The sequence below is a fragment of the Elgaria multicarinata genome, chromosome 4 (genome assembly GCF_023053635.1).
Source record: "Elgaria multicarinata webbii isolate HBS135686 ecotype San Diego chromosome 4, rElgMul1.1.pri, whole genome shotgun sequence".
In the NCBI taxonomy this organism is placed as follows: domain Eukaryota; kingdom Metazoa; phylum Chordata; class Lepidosauria; order Squamata; family Anguidae; genus Elgaria; species Elgaria multicarinata.
The window spans coordinates 547,459-571,427 of record NC_086174.1 but is presented as its reverse complement, the minus strand read 5'-3'; the positions used below and the strand labels follow the sequence as shown (position 1 = coordinate 571,427).

Here is a 23,969-nt window from a genome sequence, read left to right as displayed (position 1 = left end):
ACAACATAATTACTGACTCTGGGGTACGCCTGTTAAGGCAAGCTTTAGCTTCTAATTCCCTGGCTTTGTGGAGCCAACATGAGATAGCCGTAACTCCAGCCTCAAAGCAGCAGGGCTTGTTTCACTGAATTTCCCTGTTGTTGTTTTTAAAATCTATTAGTACTGTCCTGAAAAACAAAACAAAAACATTTAACTGAATGTATGGCCAGAAGGGCTTATTTATTTATTTTATTTATTTTAATTTTATTTTATTACATTTATATACCGCCCCACAGCCGAAACTCTCTGGGAGGTTTACAACAATTAAAAATAGTAAACATTAAAAGTATACAAAAATTAAAAAAAACATAACAGTATAAAAACAACAGTATCCATTTAAAAACAACAATTCTGGGGTCCATTAAAAACAAACTTAACGTTGTTAAATGCTGTTAAAATGCCTGGGAGAAGAGAAAAGTCTTGACCTGGCGCCGAAAAGGTAACAATGTTGGCGCCAGGTGAGCCTCATCGGGAAGATCATTCCACAGTCGGGCAGGGGGCACCACTGAGAAGGCCCTCTCCCTTGTTGCCATCCTCGGAGCTTCCCTCGGAGTAGGCACTCGGAGGAGGACCTTGGATGTTGAGCGCAGTGTACAGGTAGTAGGTTCATGTCGGGAGAGGCTTACTTCTGAGTAAGCGTGCACAGGATTCCCACATACCCTTTCCTTCCCTATCCTCTCTTCATTAGTAATCAATTGGTGAGAGTGATTCCTGCTGCCGCTTACCACTGTCAGAATGCTGACAGGAAGACTGGAATTCCTCTCAAAACACTGGAGTTCTGGCAATGTTTTTACTCCAGAGTGAAACTGAGCATGCCTGACATAAGTTTGCCAGCAGTTGCTGTCATCTGCAGGGAAATCTTAATAGCTTTTGAACTGCTGCTCAGAACTTCCCCAAACCAATGAAAGGCAGATCTCCGCAGGCCTAAATAAAGCACATCAGTAGTTTTGCCTCAGTCTGAGCCGCAGCTTAAGAGTAAAGGTACAAATCTGTCTGTTTTCAGCACTTTTTAACTGGCTGCACCTGTGGCCATTTTATTGGATTACTTTGAAATCTTGCACAACTGTAGACCATGCATTGAGCAGGGGTATGGCCTTGTAGGCCCCTTCCAACTCTGCTATTCTATGATTCTACGTTGAGTAGATCACGGACATTAAGTTTCACTCTGTTGCTAAACAGGTGCTGTTTTTATAAGCAGTAGAATTTTGAGGCTTATAAGGGGCAGAACCTGAATTTGCGACTCACCTTAACTCCTCGAACGCTTGCGGGACATCTTGGTTATTCCTGCTCTATGGTGAATTCCATCGACACCCCCCCTCCTCCCCCAGTGGGATCCAGGATGCCCCCAGGGAAGAGGGGATGTGCCCGTTGCGCTGAGCGCCATCGCGCTTGGCTCATGCCCACCGCGCTCTGTTGCACTCCCGCGTATGAACCCCCGCCTCACCTTGGGCTTTCCTAGAAGTAGGGCACCGCCACGTACTGGCACTCCCACGAAAGGCAGGCGGAGAGGCCCCATGTGCCAACGGAGGCCCGGAGAAGCCGGAGGCACATTAAACTGGCGAGGGAGGGAAGGAGCGCGGCTCGTCTGTCTGTCCCTGCACCCACGAGGAGTGGGCAGAACCCACTGCGTTGCCGCGGAGGAGGGCGCTGGCATGGCGCGTTTGCGGCGTTGGCGTTGGGAGGATGGATGGATTGGGGGGGGGCAACTGTGCCGGACCCCGAATGACTCTCGCACCCTGGCCGGCCGAGGGGGACCCGCCCTCCGTCCCGACGAGGCTCAGTTGCAGGCGATGGAGTAGCCCTGCAGCGTAGGGAAGGCGGAGGGGCTGCAGGGAGAGGCCCCCACCCACCCACGCCCCGGGCGGACACACACCGCGCCGGCTCTGTGCTAGTTTCCCCGGGACACGAAGAAGGCACGCAGGCCAAGCAGTGATTTTCATGGGGGCAAACGGGGCACGTCTGAGCACCTGGCCCGGGCTGGCTGCCGCTCCTGGCTGGCCTGGCCTGGCCGCCTGCTCCGAGGCCCGGGGAGGGTGGGAGGCAGCGGGCATGGTGTCCAAGGCTGGCTTCCAAATCCCGTCCCCCGCCCCGTAAGGCAGGCCTTTCTGCCGAGGGGCGCAGCGGAGGCCTCGTCTTCACGTGCAGGCGACGGTGGCGGCTGCAGGTCGGGGCGCCGCGCTGGGCCCGCCGGGGACCGGCCTGCCGGGCGCCTGCACGCGAGGACGAGGCCGGCGGAGCCCAGGGCCCCCGAGGGAGCGCGCCGGGCAGGGCTGGCGCGGCGGCGGCGCCGCCCCCCGGCGGTCATTTCCTCCCCTCTCCGGCTCCGCCTCCTCCTCCGACGCGCTCCCGGCGGCGCCTCCTCCTCGCTCCGCTCCGAGCCGGCCACGCCACCGGTGCAGCCGCCCCCTTCCTCCCTGCTCCCCTCCGCCGCGCCTTCCCTCCGCTGCCCCCCCCACCCCCTGCCCGGGCCTCGCCGGAGAGCGCCAGCCAGCCAGCCGCCGTGGCCCGCTGCTTCTCCTCCTCCGCCGCCGCCGCCTCCTTCCCCACGTGCAGAGGGGCGCCATGGGCAGCCTGGTGCTGGAGGACGGGACGGTGCTGCGCGGGCGCCCCTTCGGAGCCGCCAGGGCCGCCGCCGCCGGGGAAGTGGGTGAGTGCCAGGCCCAGGCAGAGGCCAGACCCTCGGCCGCCACCTGCACGCGCACGCCCGGCCCCGGCCCGCGGGGCTCCACGTGGGGGCGCGGCCGTCTCCCCTCCCCTCCCTTCCCCCTTGCAGCGGGGGGGGGGCGTAGGTCGCTCCGGAGGGCTGGACCCGCCGGGAGTCCTTGGGCCGCCGTCCGTGCCCCGGCGGGGAGGGAGGAGGCGGTTGCGGCCGCCGGAGCCGGCGGGCGCTCCACTCGCCGCGCCCCCGACCTGGCTCTGCTAACTCCGACGAGGAGCGGCGCCCTTGACAGCAGCCCCCTTCCTCCTGCTCTGGGCTGCCCCCTTCCCCCCGGCGTGCTGTGCTGCAGGGCAGGTGCCGGGCAAAGCCCCACGTGTGGGGAACCGGGCTGCGCCCCTGGGCCTTTTCCCACTGGAGGCGCCTGGCTGCCCAAGAGCCCAGCCCCAAGGGGCAGGGTAGCCTGTGGCACTCATGGCTGCTGGCGTGGGCACCTTCGTGGGAGAATAAGGCTGCCAACAGCTGCTGGCCCCACACAGCCTCCGGGGTCGGAGGCAGCCTCCAGGGGTCTGCAGGGCAGAAGGACTCGTGCTTCCCACTGGTGGGGGACTGGGTGCAGGTCTCCGGCCCTTGGGTCTGGCCCAGAAATCACTGCCACCGCCTGGGGGGACACACACTCCCCTGGGGGGAAGCAGCAGTGCTCCTGGCTGGAGCCTGCAAGACCGAGGTTGGCACAGGGTTTTGTGGGGGCAGAAGGGGGGCACCTGGCGAAAATAAAGGGGTAGTTTGGAAGTGGGCTGAGAAGACCAAGCGCCACCTAAGTCATAGAATCATAGAATAGCAGAGTGGGAAGGGGCCTACAAGGCCATCAAGTCCAGAGGATCCAGCCTTGCCAGAAGAAAAGGGGTTTTGGGGCCGGGCAGGACGTTGGGGGTCATGGCGTGGCCGTAGAATTCAGCCCCCCTTTTGCCCCTCCATCCGCTGGCTGCTGTAGAATGTGAAGGCGCAGGAGGCCCACCGTGGCCTGTGGAACTGGCGTTCGTGGGTTTGCTCCATGCAGCAGAAGTCACCCTGAATGGAGGAAGGAGGGTGGGGGTGTGTGTGGTCTAGATCCCCCCCCATGCAGGACTTGGGGAGACAGGCAGCTTCCAGCACCCCCCTGACCTAGCCCGGCTTTTGCCCTGCTATGCAAGGTAGCAGCAGTGGCACCTGATACCCAAGTAGCGTCTGGCGCAGTTCTAATTAGCTGTCACCCGAGATGGGCTGGGATGTGGTGTCGGCGTGCCCTTAAGCTCAAAGCGGAGATAAAAATGTGGTGACCGCGCGTGTGTGTCAGTTTGTGGTCCCTGCACTCCTGCGTTTGCTTTAAAGCCTTTAGGACTGGCTGGGGGAGGGGGGGCGGTCAGGCGCGCCACGCCCCCTCCTCCCACACGGCCTCTTGGAAGGGCGGCTGCTGCTCCTGCTCCCTCCCTCGAGGGGCCGGTTCCCATGGTGGGGGGCGTCCCTTTCATTGACTGCATCAAGATAGCAACCCCCCATGGTGCTGGGGGGGGGCCCTGGCGCAGTGTGGGTTCCTATATCCAACCCACCCTCTGTCAGAGCCGCTGGGGCTGACCCAGCTCCTGCCTTTTCTCCGGGGCTGCAGTGTTCCAGACGGGCATGGTGGGCTATCCCGAAGCGCTGACGGACCCCTCCTACAAGTCTCAGATCTTGGTGCTGACGTACCCCCTCGTCGGCAATTACGGCGTTCCTCCAGAGGAGCTGGACCAGTACGGCCTCAGCCGGGTGAGTGTGGGGAGGGCGGAGGGAAAGGGCTCCTGCCCTGTTCAACCCCCCAGACCGGCACACGCAAACCGGACCAGCGCAGCAGCGGCGGCGGCGGCGGCATCCCATTTCGGGCTGCGTGAGATCCTTCCCGCCCAGGCTGAGGGTGCTCAGGGTCCCTGGCTCTGCCTGGAGGGAGGGCAGGGCTCCATGGGCATAGCCAGCCTGGCACTCATTCATGCACCTGGGCTGCTGGGCTGTGAACCCCTCGCTCAGCCTGTCTGCGGCACCTGAGGAGCTGTGAGCCTTCCTTGGCTGGATCCTCTTGGCAGTGCCTGAAGCTGTGGAGGAGGCAGGCAGACGTGACCCTGTCTTCTGGGCCCGTTCGCACTATCAAACAGCCCACCATGGCTTGTTTAAGCCGTGGTGGGCTGTGGCATGTGCTGGCGACTATTCTGGGTATTCAAGCTGCACCCTGTGGAGTTATCTGGACCTGGGGAGATCATGGGCTATGAAGGTATTCAACAACCCTTACATAACCCAACATCAGCCCATGAGGTTGTTCAGGGCTTGTATAACCTGCGGCCCCTGGCTTGAGATGACACAACAAGCTGCACTTTGAATATTCAAAAAATGCGGCTCCCTGTGGCTTAAACCAGAGGTGATGGTGTGCACTGGGTGAGTGCCAGGCTGCTTGTGCCCACGTTGGTCTCTCAGCTGGAAGGCTGCAGGCGGAGGGGGTTATTTATTTATTTATTTATTTATTTATATATTATACTTCTATACTGCCCCATAGCCAAAGCTTCCTGGGCGGTTTACATAAGATTAGAACAATTAAAAACATCCAAAATTTAAAACCACAAAAACATGCAACATAAAGGCGTACATCTAAAAACAACTATAAACAACTTCAAGCGATGAACCTAAAAACAGATCCAGGATCGGTGAAACTCATCGCTTATTGCTAAATGCCAGGCAGAAGAGTCTTGACCTGGCGCCGAAAAGATAGCAATGTTGGCGCCAAGCGGGCCTCATCGTTCCACAGTTGGGGGTAGAGAAGTGAAGGCCCGGAAAAAAACGGATTTTTTTTTTTAAAAAAAAAAACCTGTTTTTTTCTGAAGCCTCTTTTGGGTTTTCCCTAAAAAATTAGAAAAATTGAAAAACTGAAGAAAAAATGGATTATGGGATGTTTTATTTTAACATGATGAATAAGATGTTTTAAGACAAGGTGTTCAGATATTACTTCTCCAAATGATTTCTAAAAACTGTGCAGTATCAGATTATTGCAATGTCTGTGCACCAAAGACATCGTGTTACCAAAAAAAAAGTTTAAAAAAAGTAAAATAGTAAATTCAATTTGTAATAATTGTTTGAATACACTGTACTTTTAATATACCAAATGTAATAATTTTATGTCAAACCAACTTGGATATAATTACATTTTATGTTACTAAAGTAACAAAGTGACTTTCAATCTGTGAAAAGTGCTAATATTGCATTATTTCAATTTTTCTGAAAATTTCTGTTGTTTTTTCTCTGAAACCCCACGGGAAAAAAACGGTTTTTTCCCCATGGCTTCAAAATTTCCGGAAATTTTACATCTCTAGTTGGGGGGCCACGACAGAGAAGGCCCTCTCCCTTGTTGCTGTCTTCCAAGCCTCCCTCGGAGTAGGCCCCCAGAGGAGGACCTTAGATGTTGGGGAAGTTCCAGTTGGGGGGCCACGACAGAGAAGGCCCTCTCCCTTGTGCTGTCTTCCAAGCCTCCCTCGGAGTAGGCCCCCAGAGGAGGACCTTAGATGTTGAGGAAGTTCTTGTGGCGATGAGGTTGTGGAGCAGGTCATGCATGTACCAAGTGGGCGTCCACTTCAGCGGGGGAGGGGGCTGCCAACAGGGTTTGTGCCCTTCTGCTCCTCTGCCAGAGGAAAGTGTTGCCCCCGTGGTGACACGTTAGTTTAGCCTCTCTGTTGTGTTTGATCCCTGCACCTCTAGTGGTTTGAGTCCCGCTGCATCCACGTGGCTGCGCTGATTGTGGGCGAGTGCTCCCGAAACCCTAGCCACTGGAGCGCCACTCGCTCGCTTGACCACTGGCTGCAGGAAGAAGGGATCCCTGGCCTGGAAGGTAAGAGGCAGGGCGGGGGCGGGGGCGGGGGCTGGATTGCGGCAGGTGAACAAATTGACCTCAGAAACGGCCCTATCTGGAATCCGGTTGGAGAACGCGTCGGCCTCCCAGGACGCTCCGTCCCTGGCCTTAAAGCGGCCGCTGTGGAGCAAAACAGCTTCAAAGAGAGATGAGAGCGAGAGGGTGCTGAGTTTGAAATCGTCCCTAATGCCGGGGAGTTTGTGATGTTGGCAGCAGCCACAAATGGCCACGGTTAATAATGGGGTTGTCACTGTCACTGCTTTCTGCATTTAATTTCTCTCCGACCTCACAGTTTACAGTTCATCAACCATTTGTACCCCATACATACCAGAAACTCTTGATAATGCTTCACGCATCTGGGGAGGTGGACTACAGTCCAAGAAAGTTTCTGCCAGAATAAAGTTGCTAGTTTTAGGGTGCCACAGGACTCTTTGTCGTTTTTCGTTTGCCGTGTGCTAGCCTGCCACGGGTATGCCCAGAGCAGCCCTTTGGTCAGCTGGCCGCCTGGAATATTCTGCCAGAGGATGGGGAGAGCTTGACCCCATCACTCCATCCGGTTACAAATCTAGGGAAGTCGGGACATGGCCAAGATCCTCTGGCACTTATAGAATCATAGAATCATAGAATAGCAGATTTGGAAGGGGCCTACAAGGCCATCGAGTCCAACCCCCTGCTCAATGCAGGAATCCACCTTAAAGCATCCCTGACAGAGGGTTGTCCAGCTGCCTCTTGAAGGCCTCTAGGGTGGGAGAGCCCACAACCTCCCTAGGTAGCTGATTCCACCGTCGCACTGCTCTAACAGTCAGGAAGTTTTTCCTGATGTCCAGCCGGAATCTGGCTTCCTTTAACTTGAGCCCGTTATTCCGTGTCCTGCACTCTGGGAGGATCGAGAAGAGATCCTGGCCCTCCTCTGTGTGACAACCTTTTAAGTATTTGAAGAGTGCTATCATGTCTCCCCTCCATCTTCTCTTCTCCAGGCTAAACATGCCCAGTTCTTTCAGTCTCTCTTCATAGGGCTTTGTTTCTAGACCTCTGATCATCCTCGTTGCCCTCTTCTGAACACGCTCCAGCTTGTCTGCGTCCTTCTTGAATTGTGGAGCCCAGAACTGGACGCAATACTCTAGATGAGGCCTAACCAGGGCCGAATAACTTGCAGAACCTTAAGGCAGCTGGCCAGTCCGAAGGGCTCTGTGCACCCCCCTGGGAAAAGGTGTTGGTTCGGGGGCCAGAGGGCTCCTTTCTTTGGGGGTCAGGCCAGAGCGCCTGTGTTCTCCTGTGGAGTGGGGGCTGCCCGGTCCATACCCGCGTCCGTTGCTTCTGTTCCGCTGCAGGTATAGACACCCGGGCGCTGACCAAGAGGATCCGGGAAAAGGGGACTTTGCTGGGCAGGCTGGTGCCGGACGGAGCCCCTCACTCTCACCTGCCCTTTGAGGATCCGAACAGGAGGCACTTGGTGAAAGAGGTCTCCCTGCAAGTAGGTGGGGCAGGAGAGATGTGGGGAGGCTTGGACTCGCCAGCCGGATCTGGGGCATGCAAGGGGGGCACCTGTGGGGCCCGGAGAGGCCAGCCTGCAAAGCAGCAAGATGATGACATTGGAGCCTTTGAAAGCAGAGAGTGGGGTGGGGTGGGGGGCAACCGCCTGCTTTGGCGTCTCATCAGGGGGATTACGCTGCAGGGCTGATCCCGCGTGGCGGGGAAGGCCAAGGCGCTCTCGCAGGTCTTCGCGGATGCTGGCCTCTTCCTCAGAGGGTCCCCGCCTGCCCGAGAGCATCCAGAGCCTGGCTTCTTGTGAGGGGTTCAGTGGAGTGGACTGTTGAGGGAGGGAGGGAGGGTTTGGCCCGGCCTCTCAGCTCTCCCCCGCCCCAAATTCGTTTGCGTTTTCAACAAGACTGCCGTACAGACCTGCCCCTGCGCCTTCAGCGTCCATGTGCCCACCTTCCGCCCCCTCCCCGATTTCCCAGGAGCCCCGGCTGTTCAATCCTGGCGGCTCCGTGAGGATCACGGCCATCGACTGTGGCCTGAAGTACAACCAGATCCGGTGCCTGTGTGAACGTGGCGCCGCTGTGACGGTGGTGCCCTGGGATCATCCGCTGGACAGTGCAGGTGAGCGGGGCTTGAGGGGGAGGGGGCGCGCAGGGCCCTTCGCTGGCTCCACATAACCCCCCCGCTTCAGGGGGGGTTGGGGGCTCCTCCTTGTGGAGGCCCCGTGGTGTCTCTCAGCTGGCCCAGTGGGAGAGGAGCCGTCCTGCCCCTCTGACGGCCACCTTCTCTACCCAGAATTTGACGGGCTCTTTGTCAGCAACGGCCCCGGGGACCCACAGTCCTGCCAAGCGACGGTGGCCAACCTGCGCCTCATCCTGGAGCTGCCGACTCCCAAGCCGGTCTTCGGCATCTGCCTGGGCCATCAGCTGCTCGCTTTGGCCATCGAGGCCAAGACCTACAAGATGAAGTAAGCGGTGGGCTGTGGGGGCCGGGCTCTGGGGAGCGGCCGCTGGCCTGTCCCTTCGCCACAGCTGCAGTCGGGGCTTTTGCCGCCGGGGGGGGGGGGGAGGCTCTCCGGCTCCTGCCCTCGGCCAAGCTCTGCATCCCCCCCCTCCGTTTCTCCTCAGGTATGGGAATCGCGGGCACAACCAGCCGTGTCTCCACGAGGGCTCGCAGCGCTGCTTTATCACATCCCAGAACCACGGCTTTGCGGTGGACCCGGCCAGCCTGCCCCCGGGCTGGGCCCCGCTCTTCACCAACGCCAACGACCGCTCCAACGAGGGCCTCGTCCACGTCTCCAAGCCCTTCTTCAGGTGGGAGAGGCAGTGAGGAGGCTGGGCGGGGGCCCTGGAACCTGAGGAGAGTTGCCCGTGGGAAGCCCACGCGTGCTCCACGAAGGCAGCCACCTCCTGACCTGGTTTCCCAGCCGCTGGCTCAGCCTGTCTCTTCCCCACTTCTGCTGCTGGGGGCGCGGACGGTGCGCTGCCGGCTTCGCCGCAGGGGAGAGGCTCTGGTTGCTCCTGTGACCTCTGACCCGGCGTCTCCTCCGCCCACAGCGTGCAGTTCCACCCAGAGCACAATGCGGGCCCGACGGACCTGGAGTGTCTCTTTGACGTCTTCCTGGAGACTGTGCGGGACACGGCTACCGGAGAGCAGAGCTCCAAGCCAGGTGGGGCGGCCGCGGCGTGGCTGTGGACTGGGGGAGGCGGGCCTGGCTTTCCCTCCGTGCTGCCTCACAGCTGGGGGGGACCCTGGGCGGCAGGGTCCATGGGTGGGCCCGAATGGTGGAGATAACGGAGCCCCCCTCTCTCTGTGCCCAGTGTCTGAGCGCCTGCAGCACTGCCTTCGCCCCACAGAAGCCCCGCCTGCCTGCAATGCCCCCCGTCCTCACAAGGTGCTCATCCTGGGCTCAGGGGGCCTCTCTATAGGGCAGGCGGGTGAGTTTGACTACTCTGGCTCCCAGGTGAGTGAGCGCGTGGGGGGAGCGGGGAGGTCTGGGGCTCGGTGTGGTTAAGGGGCGCAAGGACCGAGGGAGCTGCCTTAAGCAGAGCCGGACCCCCTCGGCTCCATCTGGCCCAGTGCTCTTGGCCCTGGCTGGCAGCAGCCTTGGCTCCCTCCAGGGCTTCAGGCTGGCGTTTTCCCTGCCCCACCTGGAGCTGCTGCCGGGGAGTGAACCGGGGGCCCTCCTGCACGCAGAGTCAAGGCTCTGCCGTTCAGCACACCACCACCCCAGCTCTTAGGGGCGCCCTTGTGGGGGTCGCGGCTGCCGTGCTGTTATGGGGGAGCAGCTGTCCCCCTCTGTGTGTGTGTGTGTCGGGGTGTCGCTCCGTGTGACTGTTCCCGAGCGGTGAATTGTGCTGCCTGCCATGTTCTGCATCTTCTGGAGGCGAGCAAGAAGAAGACCTGTCAGGACAGCCGTTTGTGGCTGCGGCATCGGCTGGGAGCTCCTTCAGAGCTAGGAAACGCTTTCCCAGAGGGTCTCCGGCTTCGCCTCCTAGATGCGTTGTTCTAAACGTCGATGCCGTGGCATTGTGGAGGGTCTTCCTCTCAGCATGGGCCCCCCTCGGGGCTGTGGCTTTGACTGGCGTCCCCCGGTGCCAGGAAAATGCCTGACTTGTGCAATCTCACCTCCCTCCGCCCCCTCCCCCCTCCATTCCTTGCCAGGCCATCAAAGCCCTGAAGGAGGAGAACATCCAGACGGTGCTGATCAACCCCAACATCGCGACCGTGCAGACCTCCAAGGGCCTGGCCGACAAGGTCTACTTCTTGCCCATCACCCCTGACTACGTTGCCCAGGTGAGCGGAGCCTTGCTTTCCCCACCCCGGTCCCGTGGGCTGTGCCGGCCCTGCCAGGCTTCAGCCCCATTTCAGGGGGGGCTGGGCGTGGCCTGGCAAGGTGTGTTTCTGCCTCCTCCCAGCCGCTGTTTGGGCTCCCTCCATGGCGCTGGAGCCGGGAGTGGCCGGCCTGGGCCTCGTGGCTCCCACCAGCCTCACCATCCCCTGGCCAGGAACCCAACAGCAGCTGCTTCGAGCGCTTGGGGATGTGATAGAGGAAGAGCCATCTCTGCCCCCAAATGGTTTCTGTATTCATTTATTTTTATTTTGCCTTTCAAGGCAAGGCCTCTCCAAAGCGAGTTTAAGAATATATCTTTTAAAAATACACACAAGTAGAATATAAAATGCAATTAATTAAAACAGCATAAAAAAGGATTTAAATTCCAGTAACGCTAAGATGCCGGTTTATAAAATGAAGACGGGCATCCATTAATTTAAAAATAGACCAGAACATCCGGGTCTTTAAGGCCCATTTGAAAACAGTCAGGGAGGGGGCGACATGCACGTCCCACGATAGGGCATTTCATAAGGATGGGGCCACCACAGAAAAGTCCCTCCCTCGTGTGCCAGCCACTTAATTGATCTCAACGGCGGGCACATGAGCAGGGTGGCAGGCACAGGGTGGGTGCTGTATGCTCAGCACGCTTCACCCTCGCAAGCAACTGGTCAGTTGCATTCTGCACCAGCTTTAAGGCCGTTCCCCAAGGAACACAGTTGTCTAGTCTGGATGCAACCAGAACACAGATGACTGTGAGGGTCCTCTCTATTTGGCCCTGGTCAGGCCTCTTCTAGAGTATTGCGTCCGGTTCTGGGCTCCACAATTCAAGAAGTAGGCAGATAAGCTGGAGCGTGTTCAGAGGAGGGCAACCAGGATGATCAGGGGTCTGGAAACAAAGCCCTATGAAGAGAGACTGAAGGAACTGGGCATGTTTAGCCTGGAGAAAAGAAGATTGAGGGGAGACATGAGAGCCCTCTTCAAATACTTAAAAGGTTGTCACACAGAGGAGGGCCAGGATCTCTTCTCGATCCTCCCAGAGTGCAGGACACGGAATAACGGGCTCAAGTTAAAGGAAGCCAGATTCCAGCTGGACATCAGGAAAAACTTCCTGACTGTTAGAGCAGTACGACAATGGAACCAGTTAACTAGGGAGGTGGTGGGCTGTCCCACACGAGAGGCAGCTGGACAGCCATCTGTCAGGGAGGCTTTAGGATGGATTCCTGCATTGAGCAGGGGGTTGGACTCAATGGCCTTTTAGGCCCCTTCCAACTCTGCTATTCTATGATTCTATATAGCAACGTCCACTTTCTCCAGGAAGGAACGCAGCTGGTGAATCAGCCAGAGTTGATGAAAAGCACCCCGTGATGTTTCCAGGGGTAGGGCCCTGGAGTCCCGGAGAACCCCCCACTCCCACCCCCAAGCTGCACTCTTGGCCGGTCCCACTGGTCCTGGGCGTCCAGCCAAACGCACGGGTTTCCCCACCCACAGCCCTTCCTCCTTATCTAGATGAAGCCTCAGCTGCTCTGCCTTTTCCCACCCCAAAACTACCCCCAGGCCCCTGTTTCGAGTTCCGCAGCCTCTCTGGGACTAGTTGGAGGAAACAAGAGGCAGAGCAGTGTAGCACCTGCGTATCAAGGGCGCTTCAGGGCCAAACCTCGTGATGCCCTCCCCTCCTCCACAGCTTCCTCTCTGGATGTTAGAAGGCTTGGAGGGCCAGGCAGACCCCTGGGGCAGCCCAGAGCCCATGGTCGGAACAGGGATCCCCCAGCGCCACAGCCTGGGTGTGTCCCTCTGCAAAGGACTGGAGCCGCTGTTATGCTCTGTGTGTGTGTGTGTGTGTGTGTGTGTGTGTGTGTCCGTGTGTCCCCACGGCTAGGCGACCCAAACGGGGCTGCCTTCCTCAGCAGCAGTCCTCTGCCAGGACGGCCCAGGCTGCTTCTGCCCCCAAGCCAGGCCAGGAGCTGGACCAGCTTGGGTGCCAATAAGCAGCATCCGCCCAGGCCCTCGAGCTGAGAGGCCACCGCCACTTCCAGTATCTTGCTGCAGACTGGTACTTTAGGAGCTGGTCTGTAACGGTCCTGAATCAAGGGTGTTTGCTTGAACAAGGGTTTAATCCCGGCCTGCTCAAGTGCCTTGGGAGCCCCCCGTGCCCTCCAGGGAGATCCCAGCCTCCTTGGAAGCCCAGCCCTGGCAGACGTCGGTCTGCAGGAAGGGCAGGGATCCAAAGGGCACGTGGTGGGTCCTACTCCTCCACGCAGCCGGCCACACCGGGCTGCAGCAGCTGAAGCCTAGACAAGGCAACCGGTGCAGGCCCCCCGGCCCCCTCCCCCTCTCTGGCTCTCTCAAAATGAGGGCCTCGTACACTGAATTTTAATTTCTTGATAGAATTTTGTACTGTTAATATACTGCATCGTACTGAATGCTATTTGCTATTGGTTGCTCTGGCTACAACCTGCACTTGGTTGCCTAATAAATATGATGACAATACAACATGATGCCGAACCGGAATAAACAGAAAGGGAGTTTGGGGATGGCAAGGGCCGTCTTCGAGGGCTTCTGTGAAAGAGGTCACGTGTGCAGCAAACTGAGGAGTAAATGTGGCTTCTGGCCCACATTTCCTATTACAAAAGAGGAGGCATTTATGTGGTAGCCACGTGGCCTGGGGCGGTGGGTTGGAGCCAGTGTCCCAGAGGATGGCCTGATGGCTCCAAAACGTCTGCTGTTGTCTACTCCAGTTGCTCCTGAACTAAACTGGGGGGGGGGGGGGGCGCGACCAGGCCCCTATGCTGCCAGCCCAAATAACTTGAGGCCCTCCGCCTTCCCTTTCCTGTGCAGGTGGCCAGGGGCGATTTTACCCCTGAGGAAATGGGGATCTTGCAGGTGCTGTTGCCCTGTGGGGTGGGGGGGGGATGGGACGTGACTCCACATGTTCTGGGGTGCAGTTGAGATGGGACTGGGTGAGGTTCTCATCCTTGACCCCCTCCCCCCCTTTCCCTGCGGCCAGGTGATCAAGAACGAGCGGCCGGATGGGGTCTTGCTGACCTTTGGAGGGCAGACGGCTCTGAACTGCGGTGTGGAGCTGACCAAGGCCGGCGTGCTGGAGCGCTACCACGTGCGGGTCCTGGGCACCCCCGTGGCCTCTGTGGAGATGACAGAGGACCGCAAGGTCTTCGTGGAGAAGATGGAAGAGATCGGGGAGCACGTGGCGCCGAGCGAGGCCGCCTGCTCCTTGGAACAGGTAAGGGCCGGCCCGCGGCGCTCGGCTTCCCTGCAGGCAGATAACGTCCCTGCCTCTGGGCACGCGTCTGCCTGGGTCCCGCGTGGCTTCAGTACAGGGGCTGCATGCTGAGCCTCCATGGCAGGCCCTGGCAGGGCCAAAGCGCACCACGTCCTCTCAGAGGGCTGTCTGGGTGGGGGGGGGCAGACCCACCCCACCCCAAGCAGTCCAGTGAAGGGGCCAAGTTTATTTATTTATTTATTTATTACGTTTATATACCGCCCCATAGCCAAAGCTCTCTGGGCGGCTTACAACAGTTAAAAACAGTGAAAACAAATACAAAAATTTAAAACCATCAAAAGCACAAAAACAACAATATCCATTTAAAACAAATTATTCTGGGGTCAGTTAAAAACTCAGCATATGTTGTTAACTGCCTGGGAGAAAAGTCTTGACTTGGTGCCGGAAAGATAACAGTGTTGGCCCCAGGTGAGCCTCGTGACACCGAATTATTTAGGGTGGCTAAAACACAAAGGGATTGTGAGGAGCTCCAAAGGGATCCCTCCAAGCTGAGAGAAAAAGGCATCCAGGTGGCAGATGCAGGTCAGTGTAAGCAAGTGTCAAATGGTGCACATTGGGGCAAAAAACCACCCCAACTTCAAGTGTAACCTGATGGGATCTGAGCTGGCGGAGACTGAACAAGAAAGATTAAAATCCCCACCCGGTATTTGGGAATAAAACTGTCGGTATCGTACTGCTGGAGGCCAAAGGCAGCCAAGCCGGGTTTTCTGGCCTTTGAGCGTTGTTCCGTGAGCTCGATGGTGCCGTGGCTCCGTGGGCCCTGCCTGGAGCGAGATGCCCCCTCGCCGGTGCTGGTGGCCCCCCTCCTCCTCCTCCTCCGACTGCCACGGCTCAGCGTTCCCAACTGCTTATCCCCCTCCCCACAGGCGGAGGCAGCGGCTGAACGGCTGGGCTACCCGGTCCTCGTGCGCTCGGCCTATGCCCTGGGCGGCCTGGGCTCCGGCTTTGCCAACGGTCGGGAGGAGCTGACGGCACTGGTGAGCCAGGCCTTCGCCCACACCTCCCAGGTGCTGGTGGACAAGTCGCTCAAGGGCTGGAAGGAGATTGAGTACGAGGTGGTGCGCGATGCCTACGACAACTGTGTCACGGTAAGGGCCGGTGGGGTGTGTGTGTGTGTCTGCCTTGCTCCTCTCACGGAAGGTGCCCTCCCTGTCCGTTGAGAGTCGGTTGCTGACACCTCCCTCTTCCCCTCAGCCAAGGGAGTGGCCTCCCACACCTTGAATTTAGCATCTGACTAAAGCCTGGCTGGGCTGACGCTGAGCCCTGGGGAGGTGTGGGGCGGTGGGCCTTCTCCTGCTGCAGCGATGGTGGGATGGCAGCGGCTCTTGTGGGCTAGTGACCCGGAGGCCGAGGGAGTTCACGCACTGCAGCAGCGCCCCCTTCCTCGTGCCTTCCCCCTCCCAATCCATCCTGAACAGGTGTGCAACATGGAGAACCTCGACCCGCTGGGCATCCACACCGGGGAGTCCATCGTGGTGGCCCCCAGCCAGACGCTCAACGACCGGGAGTACAGCCTGCTGCGCACCACGGCCATCAAGGTGGTTCGGCACCTGGGCATCGTTGGCGAGTGCAATATTCAGTATGCGCTGAACCCCGAATCCGAGCAGGTGAGGCCCTGTGGGTGTGGGGTAGGCATGTGGGGCCCTGGGCCTGGGCCTCTCTGGGCGTGGGGCAGCATGCGCCCGCAGGGGGAGCGCCCTCGCTGCTGGTGTGGGGCGTGGCGGAAGCTGTCTCCTGCTGAGTCAGACTGTGGCTCCGTCTGGTCAGCAGCAGCTCCCCACGGCGCCGTGGGAGGGGTTGTTCCCAGCAGGGCCTAGACCTGGGCTCTCCTCGGCCGTGCGCCATTGTCCCTGCTCTGCTCTCTGCAGCAGGAGGGCGCTGGGAGGGGTGGCTGAGCCGCCTTGCTACCTCCTTCTCTCTCCCACCCGCAGTACTACATCATAGAGGTGAACGCCCGCCTCTCGCGGAGCTCGGCCCTGGCCAGCAAGGCCACCGGCTACCCCTTGGCCTACGTCGCCGCCAAGCTGGCTTTGGGCATCCCTCTGCCTGTCCTCAGGTAACGCCCGTTCCGCAGGGGGGCGGGGGGGGGGACATTGCTCTGCCGATCCATCGCTTGAGGGAGGAGTAATTCACAAACGCGTCTTGACACCTGAGGCGCAAAACACCTACCTTTTCCTCGTATTTGAGCCGTGCCGCTTTGCGTTCGCCAGAGTTGTGTTTGAGAGTTGGGTCTGAGCCGCTTTTGACCCCTTGGCGGAGGCATCATTCGGGGAGGGGAGGCGAGAGAGAAGGGGCCTGGGGGGGGGGGGTTCTGCGCTGCCTGTGGCATCCGCCCGTGCCGCCTTCCTCTGCGGCCTCCCTCCCGGGGGGCTGCCCTGAAGAGGCAGCTTTGCAGTGCTCCATTCTGGGCCCCGCCAGCCCCTTCCCACAGAGCCGCGTGCACCTGGCGCGCTTCACCCCCGAGCACTTTCTGCCTCTGTGCGGTCAGTGCCCGGGACCGGTGCATCCTTTAAGCCCTGCAGGAGCTGGCCTCATAGAAAGCCACCGTAAAGGGAAGCCAAACCGTGATCCGGGCAGGGGTGCAGTTAGCGAGAAAGCAAAGCTGGTTTGAGGATGCAAAACAATCGGGCCCCAATCCCTTGCTCAGGCACCATTCCCCGCTGCCGTGAGGGAGGAAGGCCTTCCCCGGCTTGTGGGGTTGGGCTGGAGAGGTTGCCCTGCACCTCCCTCCCTTCTGGGCAGTTTCCGTGAGCCCCTCCTTGGCCCACCGGGCGAGGAAAAGCGTGGGGCTCTTGCCCTGGCCGACCCTGCCCTGCCCTTTGCGCCGCTCCAGGAATTCCGTCACCAACTCCACCACGGCCTGCTTTGAGCCCAGCCTGGATTACTGCGTGGTCAAGATCCCGCGCTGGGACCTCAGCAAGTTCCTGCGCGTCAGCACCAAGATTGGCAGCTCCATGAAGAGTGTGGGTGAGTGGCCGAGGGGGGGGGGAGAGGGAGGAGTGGAGGGGGGGTGGCGGTGGGGGTCCCTAAGACAGCAGAAGGTGGTCCCTTCTCTAGCGCCCCTGTGCTCCACACGGGGGCGAGGTTCAGCGGCTCCTCCAGCCCCACGGACTGTAGGCGTTGAGCTGCTTCTGCCTTCTGCCTCACTCTCTGCCCCCCCACCCCACCCCACCCCACCCCACCCCCAACCCCAGAAACCGCCTGGTGGTTCTCTTTGCTCTTCTGGTGCCTAAAGGCAGGATTTGGCAGTGACAGTTGCTACCTGGCCAGTCGTATGTCTTTTTTTTGGCCTTCAAAAGCTCCAGGACTTTTGGTTAGGGTGTTAGTGAGGATAGGAGTAAGCAGGGTTTAGTAGAGGCTTGTTTCAGGATAGTCTTAGGGAAGTGGGGTTATAGGGTTTGGAGGTGGTTAATATTCCCTGGGAGGTTGAGGGAGGTAGATGTATGTGGATAAAGCAGAATGATCTTGATGTCTTTTCCTATATGAATAAACGTTGTCCGCATACATCTACCCACTCAGCCCATGAAGCTCACTGGTGGCTGGAGGGCAGCCTCCCTCCCTCCCTCCCTCCCTCCCTCCCACACACACACACACACACACACACACACACACACACACACTTGCCTACCTCACAGGGCTATTGTGAGGGTAAATGGGAGGGGGCAAAGGATGGACACTCTTCTGAGCTCTGTGTAGGTGGGGGTGGGGGCAATGGTTTATTGGCCTTACACGTCCCCCCCACCCCACCCCCACCCCACCAAAAGCAGCCTCAAAGCGATGTCCACACGCAGTACAGAAACTCCTGATTCATGTAACTGGAAAACAGCGACAACCCCGCATAATCTAATAGCAGTACAGTAGGGAAAAGGTTTATCTGCAAATATAGTAAAACTCCCTCCCCCTTGTTCTCGCAGCCTAGAATGAACTCCACAAAAGCAGCCCCACGACAATTGGGCCGTAACTTGTGTCCAAAAGTAAATGTACTAGAAATAATTTTTAAAAAGCAAGGCAAGATGGTGGCAGTGAGCGAAGGCCTCCGCCAGCCAGAGCCCCAGGGTCTGGCCAGCAGCAGCGAGGGCTTTGGCCTCCACCAGGCCCAGGGCGAGGGGGGAGGAGCGCGTGCTACGCTGGCCATTCTGGGCCCCGGGTGCTGCAACGGAGTGGGCTCTTCCCCGCGCTCCACCAGCCACGCCTCAAAGGGAGGCAGCAGTCGCCCGAGGGCCTCTTCGGTTGGGCAGCGTCGTGGCGGCAGAGGCGGCCTTCTGGGCATCCTGCTCCCAAGTCGCGTTGGCCACTGTGGCCCCGTGGTGCACCCCGTGGTGCACAGATGCTTTTGAGCAGCCGGGCTGTGGCTCCGGTCTCCCTCCATTTCTGGGCTGTCGACCCCTCCGGCTTGAATCTTGTCCAGTTCACTTCCTCGATTCGTGGCCGGCTGCTCTGCCTATGGAAAGGGGGGGGGGCTTTATTTTGTGTATTAATGCATCAGTGCAAGCCAGCTCCTCCCTCTCCTCCTCCAACCCTTCTGCATGGAGCAGGGGGTTGGACTCGATGGCCTTGTAGGCCCCTTCCAACTCTGCTGTTCTGTGATTCTATCATCCCCCGCCCCCGAACTTGAGCTGAGCCCTGTTCCCTCCTGTCCTTCAGGGGAGGTGATGGCCATTGGGCGGAGCTTCGAGGAGGCCTTCCAGAAGGCGCTGCGCATGGTGGATGAGAACTGTGTGGGCTTCGACCACACTGTGAAACCGGTCTCCGACATGGTAGGGGGCTTTCCTGGGTGAGCAGGAGAAGCAAGTTTAAGCCCCAGCAGCCAGCCAGCCCCCCCCCCCCCCCGGCCCAGTCTGTGGCCTCCGAGGTGTGACCTCTGGGGTGCTCTGTGTCCCCCCACGTCTGCAGGAGCTGGAGACCCCCACGGACAAGCGCATCTTCGTGCTGGCGGCCGCGTTGCGCGCCGGCTACTCCATTGAGCGCCTTTACGAGCTCACCAAGATTGACCGCTGGTTCCTGCATAAGATGAAGAACATCGCGGACCACGCGCTGTGCCTGGAGTCCTACCGCCAGGCTGAGCCGGGGGCCATGCCGCCTGCAGTGCTCAAGCTGGCCAAGCAGCTGGGCTTCTCGGACAAGCAGGTGGCTCAAGCTGTGCTCAGGTAGGCGGCCGGCTGGCCCCTGGGCCCCCCAGAACCGCCGTGCACGCCGCTCCCTCTCCGGGGAATTTGGCCGAGTCCAGGGGTGCACGGCCCTCTCGGCCCCCAGGGCAGCGTTGGGTGCCTGCTGGGGTGGGGTGGGGCTGCACGCAAAGCACCCGCTCCCTCCAGGCACGCAAGTTCACAGGCGTCTCCCGAGGGAGCGAGGAGGCTGCAGCCTGCCCCCCACCCCAGTCTTGGCTCATCTACTGTTGCCTGGGATGTTTAGGCAGGAAAAAGGCACTCTAGGAACAGGCTCTGTGGTACCTGCCACAGAAGCGCCATTCCTAGAGCATCTTAAGAAGCAGGCAAGAGCCTTTGAGTGCGGCTTCCTAGGAAGTTCTGGGAATGAGACTTCTGTGGCAAGAACCATAGAGCCTTGTGCTAGAGTGTGTTTCCTCCTTAAGTGCTGCCGCTATTTTCTTGGCAATGACAGGTGTGGGGGGAGATGGGCAGTCCGGGGGCATTTTGCGCCAGTGGCCCAGTCGGTCCTGAGCAATGGCACAAAGGTTCGGCTTGCTGAGCACCAAGAGGATGCAGGGAGGGAAACTGCACAGTGAAATGGGGGCTCACCTGTGCTAAGATGGCGCCACACTCTGTTGCTGCCCTGGGGCTGAGGGTTTTTTGGCACAGTGCATGCTGGGAGCTGTAGTCTCCAGGGATCCTCCACCCCACCATGCTGGGTGGGTGGACATTCACCCACCCAGCTGCCTTGGCTTTTCCATTGCCCAGCCTTGAGGCCACAGCTCTCTTCATACATGTCGGGTGGAGCAGGGAAGCTCCTGCCCGAAGCCCTGGAGGGAGAGCCGTGGCTGCCGGCCGGTGTGATCAGCCCTGCGCTGGGGGGACCTGTGGGTGTGAAGCATCTTTCCTTTGTTCCAGCACGGAACTGGCTGTCAGGAAAATGCGGCGTGACCTGAAGATTCTGCCCATGGTGAAACAGATCGACACGGTGGCGGCAGAGTGGCCAGCTCAGACCAACTACCTCTACCTGACCTACAACGGGACCGAGCACGACCTGGCCTTCCGGGAGCCGCACGTCATGGTCATTGGCTCCGGCGTCTACCGCATCGGCAGCAGCGTGGAGTTTGACTGGTGCGCCGTCGGCTGTATCCAGGAGTTGCGCAAGGTGAGTGCTCGGTAGGCGTCCCTGGGCCCCGTCAGGGCTTCTTCCGGGGGTGGGGTGGGGGTGGGGGTGGCTCCCAGGCCCCCCTGCAACGTCTTCCTCCTGTGCTGTTCACCGTGTTGTCTGCCGGTGCTCCTCTGCCCACTGGTCGTGCGGAGTCCGATGCTGCATGCGCATGAAGGGGCAAGCGCGCCACCTGGTCCTGGAGCGCTGCCGGATGCTGCACGCGCACGGCTCAAGAGGGTGGCAGGGCGGGGGTGGAGCCGCAGCGTTGTTGTTGGAAATGCCTTGGCCGGGAGGAGGTGTGCTGTCAGTCATCCCGCAGCATCCAAGACAAAGGTGAGATTGATGGCTTCTTTGAAATACTAAGAAATGCGTTCTACCACCCACCCACCGCAGATGGGCTACAAAACCATCATGGTGAACTACAACCCCGAGACGGTGAGCACAGACTACGACATGTGTGACCGACTCTACTTTGATGAAATGTCCTTCGAGGTGAGTCCTATGCTGGCAGGGGATGGGGCGGGCTGTGTGTGTGTGTGGCGATGTCATCTCTGGGGGTCAGGGCTATGCGCTACTGTTAGCCAATTGGAGCGTTACAGAACTGTGCAGACTTAACAGGGATAATGCAATACCAATCCGTGCACTTGCAGCTAACGCTACGCTTATATGTTCTATGGCAAGGGGAGCATATTCCTACTTGTCTTAAGGTGTTGTATAGTCCGTCACTTTCTCATACTCACACCCACGCGACCTGGAACGGCCAATTCCACAGCACGTGTGTTGAGGGTGCAAGAGAAGTGCAAGAGCGTGTGCATGAGCGAGCCCTGTTTGTGGGTGAACGTCCTGTTCACCCCAGCCTTAATCTGGGGGCCTGACCTATTCAGAGCCCCAGTCGAAGTTGTTCCTTTGCATTGTCAAAATGGAACTAGACCACTTGTGAAAGGAACAACAGTTTTCTGATAGAATATCAATGCAGAATAAAAATACAAAGAAAGCTCACAGATCTCTTCAGCCAACGAAGCTGGCAGCTTGCTCACAGCTGCTGTTTGCCAGGGCCCCCCAGTCCGCATCATAGTAGAGATCGTTCCTAGGACTCCAGATTCTCCAGGCTGGATGGGCAGATTTCCCTCATGGGGGGAAGCCAAATTGGTTAGGCCTCAGCCCAATCTTTTATACCTTTCCCCAGTCATCCAGTTCGTGCCCAAAGCATCGGAGGCAAGCAGTGAGCCTCCTCCTCCCTGTGAAGTTCCGACATTCCAGCACCGGAGGGGGGCGGGGGGGAAGGAGCTCTTCTCACGTCCCTAGCAAGGTAGAAAAGTAAAGCAAGTAGGAAATTAGGCAGCTGCGTAACGGTTGACACAAGGATTACACCCGTATCAGTGTCAAGGCAGGCAGCGATTGTTAACATCTGGATTGATGTTTGCTTGCTTGATGCCCGTCTCACCCCATGGGAAGCCCACAGAAACCGGCCAGCTCTAAGGAACAGAAAAAAACTGCCCTCTTTCTATACTTCTACATCTAACAAACAGCATCTAGGACACTTGTGTAAGTTCCACACTTGACCTGACTCCTCACCATTTCTTCCAGTGTTGGACTCACTGCAACTCCTCTCCCTCTTCCTCCTTCAAGGGGGGCTGGTGGTGGGTCAGTTATAATCTTCTTTTTCTGGGTTACGCTTCCAGTTGTTGCTAAAAAAAATATGTATTTATTGCCTTTATATCCTGCCTTTTTTCCTCCAAGGGTCCCAAGGCGGTGTACATAATCCTCATCCTCCTCTTTATTTTATCCTCACAACAACAACCCTGTGAGGTGGGTTGGGCTGAGAGTGTGTGCCTGGCCCAAAGTCACCCAGTGGGTTTCCATGGCCGAGTGGGGACTAGAACCCAGATCTCCCGACTCCCAGTCCGACACTTTAGCCGCTACAGCACACGGGCTCTCGTGATGGCACCTATTTGTTGTTTCCTCGCTTGTTTTAGGCGCTGTCATTTAGCACTCCCGCAGGGATCACGTTACGCCCGTGCTGGTCTCCCACGTCCTCTGGATTGCAACAGTCTTTGTCTTCCATAGGAGAGGAGCTGGTGGCGTTAGGAGGGCTTCTTTGCCAGAACATCTTGCAACTGGCTTCTGAGTTGTTTCAATGTCGTCTTGTTTGCAGCTCAGTCACCTTTTAATTCTGCCTTCAGCCAGTAAATACCGTTCAGTCGTCACGTGCGCTCCGTCTAAGAAGAAAAGCTTAACTAACTTAACTCCTCCCTGAGTTATAGGCCTAAGCAGAAGTTAGAGGCTCTCGGCCTAACACGAGGGCGGATGGTGGTTCTGCATTCCATCCGTTCCAAAAGCAGCGGCTTCTGTTGCTCACGGTGTTTTGGAATTAAAGCCCAAGGCTGCACCTGGCCCAGGCACCAGGGAGCCAGACTTTGCCCTTCCTTCCTCACGGATGCACATCCCGCACTTCCTGTGTTTGAGAGCTGCTCTAGGAATTGTGGGCTGGGTTCCCCCCCCCCCCGTTCTGATCCCAGCCACGGCTTGGGGGTTCTGCCAGCATGTCCCAGTTCAGGACCCATCTGGTGGATCTTGGCTCGTTCTCCCCAGATATGGCTCTCTTGGTCCTTTCCTTCTGTGCGTTTCTAAGGCTGACTTCTCCATTCTCCAGGTGCTTCCAGGGGTCCACAGAGACCCCCACCTCCTCTCCTCCTTCTCCCTAAGAAACGCCTGGCTCGGGTTAATCCAGATCCCTGTTTGGTTTTTATTTATTTTAAATTATTTAATAGCTGCCGTAATACAATAAAACTACATGATGCTCACTAAAACAACTCCTGGCCATTGTGGCAGTGTAAATGAAGCTGAGCTGAGTGATGATCAGCTCCTCTATGCCGTTGGAGGTGTGGGGTGCTCTGCCCCCCTGTTCCTGCTGCCATGGGGCTGAGCCAGAGGAGCCCGGCCTTTAACCCAGGCCTCCTCCCCTTCTGCCCGGGTCCTTCTCCTGACAGGTGGTGATGGACATCTATGAGCTGGAGAGTCCCGAAGGGGTGATTCTGTCCATGGGCGGGCAGTTGCCCAACAACATTGCCATGGCCTTGCACCGGCAGCAGTGCCGCATCCTGGGCACCTCCCCGGAGGCCATTGACTCCGCCGAGAACCGCTTCAAGTTCTCCCGCCTCTTGGACACCATCAGCATCAGCCAGCCCCTCTGGAAGGAGCTCTCGGACATGGAGGTGAAAAGGCCGACTGCCACGGCCGGGGTGGGGGTGGGGGTGGGGCGGGGGCACGGGACCGCCTTTCGTGGGCCCAGCTCCAGGGCCGCCCTGCCCCTCATTGGCCCGCAGATCTCTCTCCACCACCTCCGCGTCTGCTGTTGTTGGGAAGGGGGGCTGAGGAGGTGCCCTTGAGGCCTGGCATCTCGCTGGGCGGAGGGCCCCGGGCCGCCCACCCTAACCGGCTG

General features: G+C 58.6%; 1 protein-coding gene across 1 annotated transcript in view; it reads left to right on the top strand.

Moving 5' to 3' along the window:
* The first annotated feature begins 2,567 nt into the window (after positions 1-2,567).
* CAD (carbamoyl-phosphate synthetase 2, aspartate transcarbamylase, and dihydroorotase) overlaps positions 2,568-23,969 on the top strand; it is a 33,351-nt gene continuing 11,949 nt past the window's right edge. Inside the window, exons 1-20 of the mRNA XM_063123667.1 lie at positions 2,568-2,686; positions 4,341-4,480; positions 6,449-6,578; positions 7,931-8,073; positions 8,561-8,702; positions 8,877-9,048; positions 9,209-9,394; positions 9,638-9,750; positions 9,902-10,044; positions 10,746-10,877; positions 13,919-14,152; positions 15,079-15,300; positions 15,631-15,819; positions 16,144-16,268; positions 17,046-17,179; positions 18,857-18,969; positions 19,106-19,359; positions 20,278-20,524; positions 20,921-21,019; positions 23,518-23,742. Of these exons, the coding sequence (XP_062979737.1) occupies positions 2,602-2,686; positions 4,341-4,480; positions 6,449-6,578; positions 7,931-8,073; positions 8,561-8,702; positions 8,877-9,048; positions 9,209-9,394; positions 9,638-9,750; positions 9,902-10,044; positions 10,746-10,877; positions 13,919-14,152; positions 15,079-15,300; positions 15,631-15,819; positions 16,144-16,268; positions 17,046-17,179; positions 18,857-18,969; positions 19,106-19,359; positions 20,278-20,524; positions 20,921-21,019; positions 23,518-23,742 (3,228 nt within the window). The 5' untranslated portion in view covers positions 2,568-2,601. The remainder of the gene's footprint in view (positions 2,687-4,340; positions 4,481-6,448; positions 6,579-7,930; positions 8,074-8,560; positions 8,703-8,876; positions 9,049-9,208; positions 9,395-9,637; positions 9,751-9,901; positions 10,045-10,745; positions 10,878-13,918; positions 14,153-15,078; positions 15,301-15,630; positions 15,820-16,143; positions 16,269-17,045; positions 17,180-18,856; positions 18,970-19,105; positions 19,360-20,277; positions 20,525-20,920; positions 21,020-23,517; positions 23,743-23,969) is intronic.